This window comes from Manis pentadactyla, chromosome 2 (genome assembly GCF_030020395.1).
Source record: "Manis pentadactyla isolate mManPen7 chromosome 2, mManPen7.hap1, whole genome shotgun sequence".
NCBI classification, from domain to species: domain Eukaryota; kingdom Metazoa; phylum Chordata; class Mammalia; order Pholidota; family Manidae; genus Manis; species Manis pentadactyla.
Window position 1 is genome coordinate 45,583,451 of NC_080020.1, and position 12,643 is coordinate 45,596,093.

Below are 12,643 nucleotides of genomic sequence, written 5' to 3' on the forward strand. Positions count from 1 at the left end.
AGTCAACAGCAGAAATATTCATCATCACAATGACGACGTCACATTCACTTCGCCTTCAACCAATTTGGCACCGTATTAAAGGCGGGCCACATGTCACAATCGTCACAAATTCTGAAGGAAGCCCTGTTTGACCCTCATTTTACAGCTCCAGAATCTGAGGCTCAAAGAGGTGAGGTGAGTTTCCCAAGGTCACACAGTAAGTGCGTAGGGAAGCTAGGAGAAAGCTCAGAGATGACTGCATGTCTGCACTCCTAACCCATTGCTGGGTCCGCCTAGAGAGGGTCTAGCATTTACTTACTCTTCATTCATCCACTCAGCAGAAATTACCTGACGCATCGATAACCAATACCTCCACACAATGGGATTTTACTTAGTGATCTTTTTAAATGACCTATCAAGCCACAAGAGGACGTGCAGGAGCCTTAAACACGTACTGCTAAGCAAAAGAAACCACTCTGAAAAGACTGTCGACTCTAGCTGTAGGATAATCTAAGAAAGATAAAATCAAACAGACAGTAAAAAAAAAGCAATGGTTTCCAGGGGGAGAGGGCTCAAACAGGGAAGCACAGCGGTTTTTTCAGGGTGATGAAACTATTTTGCAGATGCTGTAAGGGAGGATACGTGATATTATGCATTAGTGAAAACTCATACATATTTACAGCACAAGAGGGAAACAATGTGTAAACAAAAAAAAAGAAAGAAAGAAACTGAGCATCTATGATGAGCTGGCCTTGTTATCCACAAGACATAGGTAACTCCTTATCTTTGGGGACTTTACATCTTTCAGAGAGAAAAGAAAGTAAGACACACAAGAGAAACCCAGTTTGTGACTAGAGTTCTGAAGGAAATCAGCAGGGAGCTGTCACTGTGTTCAGAGAGAGGTGGTCAGGGCAGGCCTCTCTGAGGAGGGGATGTGTGAACTGAGACCCAGAAGAGAAGGAGCCCTGGCTGTGCAGTCATAGGAAGCAGAGGAAGCAGCAAGTACAAAGGTCCTGAGGCAGAGAAGGGCAGTGCTTCCTTCAACTCCTCGCAGTGGTTCCCACACTGCTCCCCCACTAGACAGAGAGGCTGGCTGGAGTTAACTCTTTAGTCACCAGCATAGTGGTTAACCCTTGAGTCTCAGGGCCTAAACTCTGGCTCTCGTATAGCCTGCTAGTAAGAAAAAAAAAGTAAGCTATCAGAGAAGGAAGGAAAAAATTGTCACAAAGGGGAAAGCAAAGAGAAAGAGGAAGTGAAAGAAAAGGGTGAGCGAAGTGGAAGGTAAGTGTAGTGGAGGGAGGGAGAAGGGCAGGGAAAGAAGGAACTCTTTCCAGTAAGTACCCCCTGCCAAGGCTCAGGATAGCTGTGGCATGGGCAGCCCACACCCACCCAGGCCTGGGGAGGGGGCCCAGAAGCACCCAGTTTCCCCAGCCTGACGCCCACCGCCCTTCCCCTGCCACTTCCTCTGCTAGCCCTGCCTGCAGATGTCACCACTTCCTCTGAGTGAGAGGCCACCATCCCCGGGCTCAGACCCAGCTGAGGCTGAGGCAGCCTGGGGAGAAGTGTCACATCCGTGGGCAAATAAGCACCAAGGCTGCCAGGAGACACCACAGTGAAGTGACCCTGAATGCTCTCCTCCCAATAAGCCCCTTCGCCTCTCCCACCATACTCTACAGTAGGATAGCCAGAGACATCCAGGTCTCACCCTCAAGTCCCAGCCTTAGGATGGAAAAGCCTAAGACCCTGAGCAAGCCACTGCACCTCTCTGGGCCTCTGCTTCATCAGCTGTGGAGAGAGGATACTACCTCCGGCCTTTCAGGGGGCTAGGAGAAGAAATGCTGGACAGTAAGAAGGCAGAAAAGTCAACTCTCCGCTCATTTATCTCATTCACCTCAGACCCGCAGTGCCTGGCACACAGTAGGTGCTCAATTAATAACTCTAATGGCTAATACTTATTTGAGCTGTCCCGGACCAAGTGATTTCCACAGGTTACTTCATCCTCCAACAATCTATGAGGTATCGCCATTCCTATCGACATCTTGCAGCTAAAGATGCGGGTAAGTCTTTTCCTCAGGATCACACAACGCAAGAGCGGCAGAGCCAGGCTTTACCTCCAAGCTTCAAATCATCCAAGCTCCTGCGTCACCTCTGATCCCTGACAAACATGAGCTTCCTTTCCCATCTCTGTTCTTTCACCCTCCTACCATGCCTAGCTCTCTAGAATCTTCTGTGCCTCCCACCACATACAGCATCTCATTCTTGGGCTGACTGCCTTCTATCAGTCATTTCCCCTCCCTGGGCTCTGACGGGGGCCCCAACCACAGCTCTGGCCTTCCGCCCCACCCCGGCCTGCTCCAGCCACCAGGGCACAGCCACTCTGTCCCAGCCTTCACTCCCGTCAGTGGCCATCCCCCAACTGTGTGGACAGCCCCTCCCCGACTCTGGTAACCACCCAAAGACAGCTCCTCTCTAACACTACCTGAGGCTGACATGCGCCCTGGGGCACAAGGAGGACATTAGCTGGACTCAAAACTCACTTACAAATTCCTCAGACTGGCTGGCATTCAAGCGCTCTTGACTTGGCCACCAAATACTACTATTCAAGATTGGCCCTGCCTTGGCCAGCCCCCCAAGCCAATCCCAGCTCCCAAACCCACTGACCACTGGCCTTGAGGCGGCTGCTGCAATGTGCAGAGTGGGCAGAGAAGGGCACCAGGTGGTGGCACACAGAATAGGCCAGCTCTGCCCTGCCCAGCACAGCAGCCACGTCATTACTGAGCAAGTGCGCCGAGTCCAGGGTGAGATGTGCTATAAATGCAAATCACAAGCCAATGTCAAAGACTTAGTATGGAATAAGAATATTAAACTTCTTTCATTCTATATTGATTACATGCTGAAATGATAATATAATAGGTTAACTAAAATACACCTTAAAATTCATTTGTTTTTTTTTTCTTGTTTCAACAAGGCTACTAGAAAATTTTCAGTCATGTATGCGGCTCACGTTAACTGTCCTTTGGACAGCGCTGGACTGGATGGCGGCTCCTCAGTTCCAGTAGATGTGGCCCTGTAGGAACGAAGGCCAGGTGGTACCAGCTTATTTGACATTTCAAGGGAAGACAGAAATCTGGGCTTTTATGTGAAATCTCTTGATTTCAAAAAGCTGGCAATCACTTCAAATTTGGTTCAGCCACCATGGGAACCGCACAAACCTGTCCGCAGGCCATACTGGCCCTAACAGCCACTGGTTAGCAGCCTCAGGCCTCAGTTCTGTACAGGCTGCTTTCTCTCCATCTGTCTACCACCACTCTGTCCGTCCTGCCAAGCGGAAGCCTTCCCCTCTCCACTAGCCCTGTCTTCGTCCTGCCACTGCTCTCTGGCCCAGGGGAGCCTTCTTCTTCTTCCCTCATCAGCATTGCACCAAAAGCAGCAGGGGAGGCCACTAGCCCATCTTTAATACCTACTATGGGCCGACTGCTGTGCCTTTTGTGTGAGCTGCTTGAGGTTCAGAGACAAGCCATTTGTCCAACATCTGACAGCTGCTGAGTGGGACAGCCAGCATTTGAACCCTGGTCTGTCTGGCTGCAAGACCTGAGTCTTTCACCGCACACCAGGTACTTGACACACAGAGGTAAACAAACACTGTTTGCTGAACTTAATCGAGGCAGTCCACTCATGTGAGGCAATCTCATCTGGAGCTATTTAGCCCCCCCAGGGGACACATGGCAATGTCTGAAGACATTTTTGGCTGTCACAACCAGGGGGTGGAGGGGGAGGCGGTACTGGCCCTGGTGGAACTTGTAGCGGGTGGAAGCTACGGATGCTGCTGCCTCCCAGTGATGCACAAGACGGCCCCCACAACAAATACCACCTGCCCAAGATGCCAATCGTGCCCATGTGGAGAAGACCTGGAGTAAGGGACAAGCTACAGACACTAAAGTATTTCTGCCTCATCCCCAGTGACGCAGCAGCAACTGGCCAGGACCTTCGCTGTTTGATACCAAGACCATAAACAATAAAGACGTCCCACTTCCTGTGGGGGAATCAGGTGCTAAATGTATCAAAGTCCTTAGCTCCTCTCAGCCCTCCATTACCCTCCAAGTTATCACCTCCGTTTTACAGACAAGAGCCTGAGGCTCAGCGTGGGAGGTCACGTGCTCAGAGTTGAAACCCAGAGCCGACTGAGCCCCAAATTTCTTCCTTTAACCATCCTGTTCCACTGCCCTCAGCAGCAGCTGGGCCTGCGTGACCATCCAGGGCTGTCTCTGGGGCCCGCGGGGTGGCAGCCCCTGGGAATTTCCCCCCAGTGTGGGTGGCCTCAGGAGGCCAGGGCAGCCTGGACGGGGTGGGAGCTGGGGCTCTGGTCGGCCGGTAGCTCACCATGCCCTGGCCCGAAAGTCTGTGGAGCCAGCCAGAAAAAGTCTGTGTGGCAAGTGCTAAACCAGATGCTGAGCACCCAACGGAGCACCTGGGCGGGTGACATCCCCAAGAAGCTGGGCCACCTGGCCTTTAGGACCGAGTTGGGAGCCCACTAACAGCATGGACTTCTATTCAAAGACAAGAGGCTGAGCGGAAATAAGGTTACTGCCTGGGGGCAGATCTCTTTCCGGAGGAGGAGGGGAGGCGAGAGGGGAGGAAGCGGAAAGCCAGGATCTGAAACTATAAGGCAGGAGAGGAGGTGAAAAGAAGGGCCCTGCCCTGGGAGGGGGCGGGGAGGAAGGCCTGAAGTCGGGCTCCTACCTCATGAACCTCTGCTTTGTCTGGACGGGGCTGGCAGGGCAGGATGTGGCACTTGAAGGATGCTGGTTAACAATGCCTGCCTGAGCCAAAGGGCACCTGAGGTCCCCAGTGGAGGGCAGCCGCTTCTCAGGCCTGGGGCTCCTGTGGGGTCCCAGAGGACTCTGGGATTGGAGATTGGCCCTTGATAAGAGCAAGGGGCAAAGGAGGCTTCTATTAACTAAGTTTATTTTCTAATAAAAGTCACTCTTAAATAGGCACACCCTTCAACCCAGTAATTCCCTTCTGGGAGCCTAGCCTAAAAAAAAAACAATACAAAGAGAACTTTGCCAGCAAAGTTATTCATCAACGTACAGTCAGCTTCGCTATAACACTTACTTTGAAAACACCAATTTTGTCCCAACACCATGGATATGTCAGGGAACAATGTTACCAAAACACTAAATTTGTGTTTGCTTATGGGCAGTGTCGTCTGCCAGGAATACTAGGTGAATAAGAAAACTGCACCCAGCTGAACCCCACAGCAAAGGAGTATTACACCAGCACACACCTCAAACATCTGTCAGCTGCCTCGGAGCCACACCCATCCATATCTGGGCTCCAACTTTCCATCTGATTTCAGAAAACCCTCCTTTCCCTGCCTCACAAGCCACAACCCTCCCCACAGCCATGGCCACAAGCACCCTGCAGGTCTTTTTCATGGCATGGTACAGTGCCAGACTTATTATAATATCCTTGTATTTCTTATCCACAGAACTTGTGTAAAACTCTGCTCCTGGCTTTTTCTTTCGTTGCCTTTTGGTGTCTTTTGGTGCCTATCTTTCGTTAAAAATATCCTCCTAAGTTGTTAAGTAATATGCCCCAAGCCCCATTTTTCTCATAAGGCCTCTGGTTTTTTTATTGCGTATTTTGCACAGCTTGGGGATTTTTAGGAATGCATACTGACATGATAGCAGAACTGGCTGTATTATGTAAAGTGCTTAGCATAGCGCCTGGCACATGATAAGCATTTAATCAACTTTAACTTGTTAATGATTTTTTTTAAAAAGAGAAACTTACTTCAATGTCCAGTAAGATTAAAATCAAGGGGGCACTGAGCCATCCCAGAAGGTGTAAAGCATTTAGAACAATACAGGAAGAGACTTTAGGAATGGAAAGAAGGCATAAAACACTGTAGGTAGTTATGTATAATTACAACCCTGATTGAAAAATTTTTTTTATTATAAAAATTGACAAAGTGTAAAAGGAAATATATCAAAATGTCAACAGCAATTGATAAGACTTAGGGGAATTTTTTCTTTCATTAAAGAAAAATCTGTATGTATACTCCCAATTTTGCAAAATGATAAACCCTTTAAAAGCTTAAAGACCACATAAGATCAAAACCAAAGCAATTTTCAAGAAGCAGAAAAATCATCTCCGCCCGCTAATGTTACTCTGCCTGTCCTCAGCCTGTGTTCACACACAAGTACTGTTTGACCTGCGGCTATGATGGCAAGCACACCCTGCTGCAGGCAGCTTTTTTCTACTCAACATATCAACACTTCCTCCCCTTTCTACCTTGTCTTCAAAATAAAGATGTTTAAGGACAAGAATTTTGAAACCACATAGCTTGTGACCTTTACTTTGTAGCTGGTAATGAACTAGAAATTATTTACTTTTGAAATCGATTTGCAATCAATAAGGATTGGGTGAGAATGAACTTGACTTTGCCCAAAATCAATCCTACCCTCCTCTTCTTCTCCTGAGGCCGACTGATGGCTTATCAGGGAGAAGAGGGAAAAGGGGCTCCATGTAGCTTGAGAATGCTAATGTTCAGGCTTGGAGCCTCTGCAAGACTCTCATCAGGAAATCTGTAATTGGAGTTCTCTCCTGACAAGTTTCTGACAAATTGGGATTTCTAAGGCTTTGCATGCCAGGGAGGTCCTCAGGAAGGCCTTCACCACATGTCAGGAGAAAAACCTGCTAGTTCTAAGACAGGGAGAAGGGATGGCCCTGGCCACCACTTCCCCAGCTCACAGCCAACTGGTTCTGCAGGCACCCTGTCAAAATGGCAGGTCTGGTCCCAGCCAGAACACCCAGATGGACCTTCTGGCCTGTGCTGCCGTGGTGGCCATGTCAGGGGACAAGGACAACGGAAGGAGTGAGGAGCCTAATGAGGGAGTCTTCAGTAGAGCCATCCTGCTTTAGGGGATTGCATAAGCAGCACTTCTCCAGGGCCAGAGGAGAGGGAGGGAGGGATCTCTGATCCAGGGTGGATCTTCCTCACCTAGCAACTAAGGAAGGTGTTAAACTGAAGCCCAGTATCCTGGCACAGAATGTGAGGCTGAGTTACGTCAGAGATTCACACACTAAGCCCTGGCAGACAATGTAATAAATTCTCCAGTGTATCAGCCAGCTCACAGCCGGGAGAACCAGACTCACTTAAAAAAGGTTCACCTGCTCTGGAGAAACAGGAGGCCAAACACCCTGTGAATCAGAGGAGCTCCTTTGTATGACACTGACAGAATTGCAGGGGAGCTTCACAGGGCTAAAGCAGGCGGAAACCACCACCAAAACTGACAAGCGGAAATCAATCCTACCAGCATGAAAGTAGAGATCTGCATGTAAGTTTGAAAGAAAACGTGCCACATGAAGCCAGTACACTGGAGGCGAGGGACATGGCTGCATCTGAAAGCCAGCCACTAAGAGGAAAATCCATCAGTAAGAGCCAATGGTATGCACCAAAAACACCACCCAGCCTTCTGGAGAGAGTGGAGGATGTGGTGAGCTGACCAAGGGTCCAGCTGCCCTCATGGTGGTCATAGCACATCTGAAAGAATGGGCTTTGTCCTGGACAGGCAAGGACAATAGCAGGGTGTCCATGGGGAACTGCAAGGCTGAGGACGGTTTCCTGGTGCCCCTAGGAGGAAGATGCGGGTCTGAGAAGGGTAACGAAAAGAATGTGCTGGCTGCCCTCAAATACACAGAACCCCCACGCAGACAAAGGCAGCAAATGAAGGCAGCCAGAGAGCCACATGTTTAAGCGACACAGAAAATCGAGTCTCCAACCACAGGACCTCTGCTCCAGTGGGGACTCCACCCTGTAACAGGAAGTACAGGCTCAGGGGGGAGGTGGTAAGGTAACAGAACTAGCACTCGATTAGCCCAGTTGACTTCAAAATTGTTTCCAGTGCACCGCTTTTCGAAGTTAATGTGCTTGGCAATCACCTGAGGATCTTGTTAAACTGCAGGCTCTACTTCAGTAGGTCTGGGTGGGGCCTTGAGGTTCTGCATTCTAACAGCTCCCAGGTGATGCTAACTCAGCTCCTCCAGGGGCCACACCTTGGGAACTAGGCTTTAGACCACTTTCAAGGCAAGTCCTTACCAGGTGGGCCTAGAGAAGCCCTCTCTGTGGTTCAGCCTTGGAAACAGCCAGTCCTGGGGTCAGAACGGTCTACAAACCACAGGAGCCCCCAGGAGGTTGATGGTGGCTTAAGGAGGTTCCCTCCTGGAGGTACACACCAACTGAACACGTGGGATTGTCTCAGCAAACAGTTGCCTCTGGGAAAGGAAATCAGGGAAAGGGTGGAGTCAAGCCCGAAGTTGTAAGGGTACCCAAAACCACTCAGAGATTCTGAATGTGTTCAAAGGAGCAGGAACCAGACAAAGACCTGGTGCAAACGTGTCTAGAATTAATCAGCTCTGCCTCACCAGCCCCTCCACAAAAGTTCTCTGCCCCCTTAAATCCTCTAGAGGAAAGGTGTCTACAGACAGGGAGACTCCTCAGCTGTGACTCACCAACACAATAAAATATGCCCTGCAGCGCGGTATTCACGAAGCCCTGACACCCACCCCTCAACTCTGCCCGGCCCCAGCCTACCATTCCAAGCCCAACTTCTCACTCAACAAAACACGCCCCCTTTCCTGTATCTGGCTTATATGCAGGTGTGTCCCCAACTCCACCGGTCCCAACACTTCCAGCCCCAGTCAAGCTTCTCTGTCTCGGTTACCTCGGAATCTCACAGTATCAGTGTGGCCTTTTTAAAAAAGTATGCCTAGTATCACAGTTTTACGGAGGATGCCTCGTCTCGGATTCTACGGTCCTATAAGCGCCCCTTTGTCTCCCCCTGCGGCGCCGAGCTTGGTGCCGGGCGCACAGGAAGTGCTCAGAAACAGCTCGCGGGCAGCAGCCGTGCCCGGAGGAGACGCCCAGCGCGCAGGGACTCAGCAGGGGTCCCCCCAAAGAACAAGGGTCACCAGCACGGAAGCCCGGGACCCTGAGTTAGGGGCCGCACAGTCCCTCTGCGCCCTCCCGAGCTGTAGCCGGGGCTGATCCGGGCCAGCGCCCCTTCCGGCGCCGCTCCCGAGCCACCCACTCTTAGCGCCCTCACCTTGTAAACCTTGCCGAAGGCACCGTCACCCAGCTCGCCCATGATCTCCCACACCTCGTTGGGGTCCAGGTCCCGGCGAACGTGCTCATATTCCCGGGACTTTCTCTTCTCGAAGGTAGACAGGCGCAGGATGCGGCGGAAATTGGCTAAAGCCATGGCTGGGGGAGCGCGAGCCCGGGAGCGAGTTGGCGCCGGCTCGGGCTCGGGCTGCAGTTCCAGCCACAGTGAGGAGGAGGGGCTGGAGGGCGCCGCGGCGCTGCGGGGTTCTCCCCAGACCCGCCCTTCCCCGCAGCCCTACCCCGCAGCCCTACCCGGTCAAGTGCGCCCTGGGCTGCGCGCGGCGGGAGCACCCGGAACCGCGCAGGCGGCTGCGGTCCCCGCCCCGGTTCAGTCCCGTCCCCGGGGCCGCCTCCCTACTGCCTACCCCGCTCGCGCAGCCCCGGGACGCGTTCCGGGGACTTGGCCCCGCGCCCGCCCACAGCCCGGCTCCACCTGCAGCTCTCCGGCAGCACCCGGAGACCCCCTAATTGGCTGCGGGTGCTCCCCGGCTCCGCCCGTCGCCGCAGGGCACTCTGGAAACTGTAGTCCCTGCCCTCCTCGCGCCGCGCTCACGCGAACCAAGGGCTGGGCTTTCAAAGAGTTTAGGGGACTCCCCTCGGCGGGACCGGCCTGGATCTGGAAGACTAGCCGTGCCGCGTGGCTCCCAAAGTTTCTGTGGGAGCGAGAGGGCAAATGAACTGGCTTTGCGCGAGCGCCCACTGATTGTTGCCCAAAGGTCAGGAAAGAGGACCTGCGTTAATCGTGGAATCAGCCCCCGCAACTACACCGCGAGGCTGCTCTGCTCGCGCCCACTTTTCAGGTGAGGACGCCCAGCAGACCAGGACACCAGCTCCAGGCTACACATCCTGCCGGCGGATCTGCGCCGGGTTCCCCCGTGAGGTGCTGCCTCCTAGCGCGCAAAACGCTGCGCCCCTGGCGGCCGCGGTCAGTCTCTGGAGGCCAGGACTCCCCGGCTGGTTTCCTGTTTCCCAGGGGCTCTCCCCTGCCGCCATCCAGAAGCCTGCCAGGATTAGAGGGCTGGGAGAAAGAGCTCCTTCGGGACTAACTTATCACACGCTTCCTGACTGAGTTTCAGAATATTTGCATATTAAGTAAAAACGTTCTTATTCTTAACTTCCCAAATTTTTAAAAATGAACTCATTACAGGAAGAAAAGGAGTCTTTTTTAACCATTATCCTTGATCCTGGCTGTTTGACTCACTTCATTGCCACTGTTACCTGCAGTTACACTTTTAATTAAATCTACTAGGGGGTTCTGTGAAAACTAATAAGGGGCCCCCTCTATAGAGTGGGGAGGCTAGGAGGAGCCCTGCCACAGGCACATCAATTACAGAAAGAATTGTTCATACAGACAGACCCCACCAGAAGAATCCTAAACAGGAAAAAAATCATCTGATTACAGGACCAAATAGGGATGTAGTTACATCTCTCACAAGAAATCCACTGTCCCTGCAACTCAGCCAATGAGAAACCATCATCACCCTGAATTCTCGCTTTTCTCCAATGTGCTTTCCAAAACAACCCCTCCCAAGATCCTCATTCTTCTCCACAAAATAACATTTCTCTCCTTTGTCAGACTTGCCTAGGTATTCCCATAGCTTGCATGTCCCAAACTGCAATTCTTTGCTCTTTCTGAGTAAACCCGATTTGTTGGTAAAATAACTGGCTGTCTTAATTTTTAGGTTAACAGTTCTAAACAGAGTGCTGAGGGGTGGGCAGACTGCAAAGCTTATTATGGTAACTCTCCTTCATAGTCAAGTTGAGGCTCAACAAATGTCACACTCCGTGTCCCCACCCCACCAGAGACCTTCAGCCTCGAGATGTTTTCACCCCTTCTTGAGCAGCATGCAAACACAAATTGTAGTTCTACATTTGGAAAGCCAGCTACAGAAGCCTAGGATGCTGGTGAGGGTCTGCACAAAGGTTTGTGCCCTGCATAAAGATTGCCAGATGGTTTGAAAGGTCCCCACACCTTACTGAGTGGTTGTAATTGTAGCAGGTCTTCATCATGGAAAGAAGGAAATGCAGCACAAGACTGTACTCTCATTGAGTGCATATTAACCTCCCAGAACAAGCTGGAAGGCAGGTCTCTCATTAGTTTCAGTCCATGTGACCAACTCTGTGAAGGGGTGAGGGGACAAAGTGGAAGATTTCCCCATTGGGAGGTGGAGACTCTTATTTCCTAGAAGCTGTAGTTCCAACGGGGACTCGGGGTCAGAGGCCCAGCTCTTACCCAGGCTGGTGCCAAGCCTCCCAGGCCTCTGACTGGCTCTGTGTTTACTCCAGAAAATGAAATGAGAAACAAAAATGGAAAGGTTCTCCCCCAGACACAAGAGACCACATATGATTCCATTTATAGGAAATGGAAAATACGTAGAGATAGGAAGTAGATTAATTGTTGCCAAAGGGCTGAGTGTGACGTGGGATTAGTGGACATAGGAATTTTACTGAAGTGATGAAAATGTTCCAAAACTGGATTATGGTGACGATGTCACAACTCAGCAAACATTAAAAATCCCTGAATTGTATGCTTGAAATGGGTAATTTTATAATATGTGAATTATTCTTCAAGAAAATTGTGAGAAAACAGATTCAACAAAACCAAAGCTACATCTCTGATATAACTAATAGATAAGACTGGTAGGAGAAAAGAAAAATATCAACCAGAGACAATTAAAATGAAAAAAGGGACATAATTCTAGGTGCTATAGATATTTTGAAATCGTCAAATGATGTTTTAAACAAATTTATGTGAATAATTTTAATTTACATGAAACAAGTAATCATAAGAAAATACAAATGATATAGAAATGATATATAAATGGCAAATTATATATAAACAACACATAACCTCAGTAAGAAATAAAAGGCCTAAATAAACTAATAACCGATAAAGTATCAGAAATTAAAAGCCCACCCCCACTGAAAGACATCAGGTTATGTGGTTTTATAAATAATATCTACATTTATATAAATTTTTAAGAAGAGAGAAAAAGAGGAAATGTACTTATTTTATGAGTTTTATTACAACTAGATTAGGATAGTCAAAGAAAACTATAAACTAACAATTTATAAATTAGGTGGAGGCAAAATAAAATACAGTGAGATGAAACTGGAGGTGAATAAAAACATCATGCCCAAGAAAGTCTTATCCAAGAATAAAAGAATGGTTCTACATCAGAAGAACTATTAATGTAAGATATGGTATTGACAAAGTAAAGAAGAAAATCACGTGGTCTCAGTGATCACAGGAAAAGTATTTGGCAGTGTTCTTAGGTTGGATTCCCCTAGAGGAAAGGACAAGGATTTGAGTGCAGGTAGTTTATCTGGGAAGTGATGCCAAGAGGCATCAGCAGGGAGTGGGGAATGAAGACAGGAGAAGCATGGAGCCAGTACAAGCGGCGCATTGGAGCTGATTACTGCTGTGGCCAAATGGGGCTCAATCTCACTGGGTAATTCTGGGGATCAGAATGCAACATACCACAGAGTCAGCCC

General features: G+C 49.8%; 1 protein-coding gene across 1 annotated transcript in view; it reads right to left on the minus strand.

Annotated features, from left to right (window-relative positions):
- The window catches only part of STK10 (serine/threonine kinase 10), a 113,084-nt gene extending 103,499 nt beyond the window's left edge, over positions 1-9,585 (minus strand). Inside the window, exon 1 of the mRNA XM_036884685.2 lies at positions 9,090-9,585. Within this exon, the coding sequence (XP_036740580.2) occupies positions 9,090-9,245 (156 nt within the window). The 5' untranslated portion in view covers positions 9,246-9,585. The remainder of the gene's footprint in view (positions 1-9,089) is intronic.
- Positions 9,586-12,643: the final 3,058 nt, after the last annotated feature.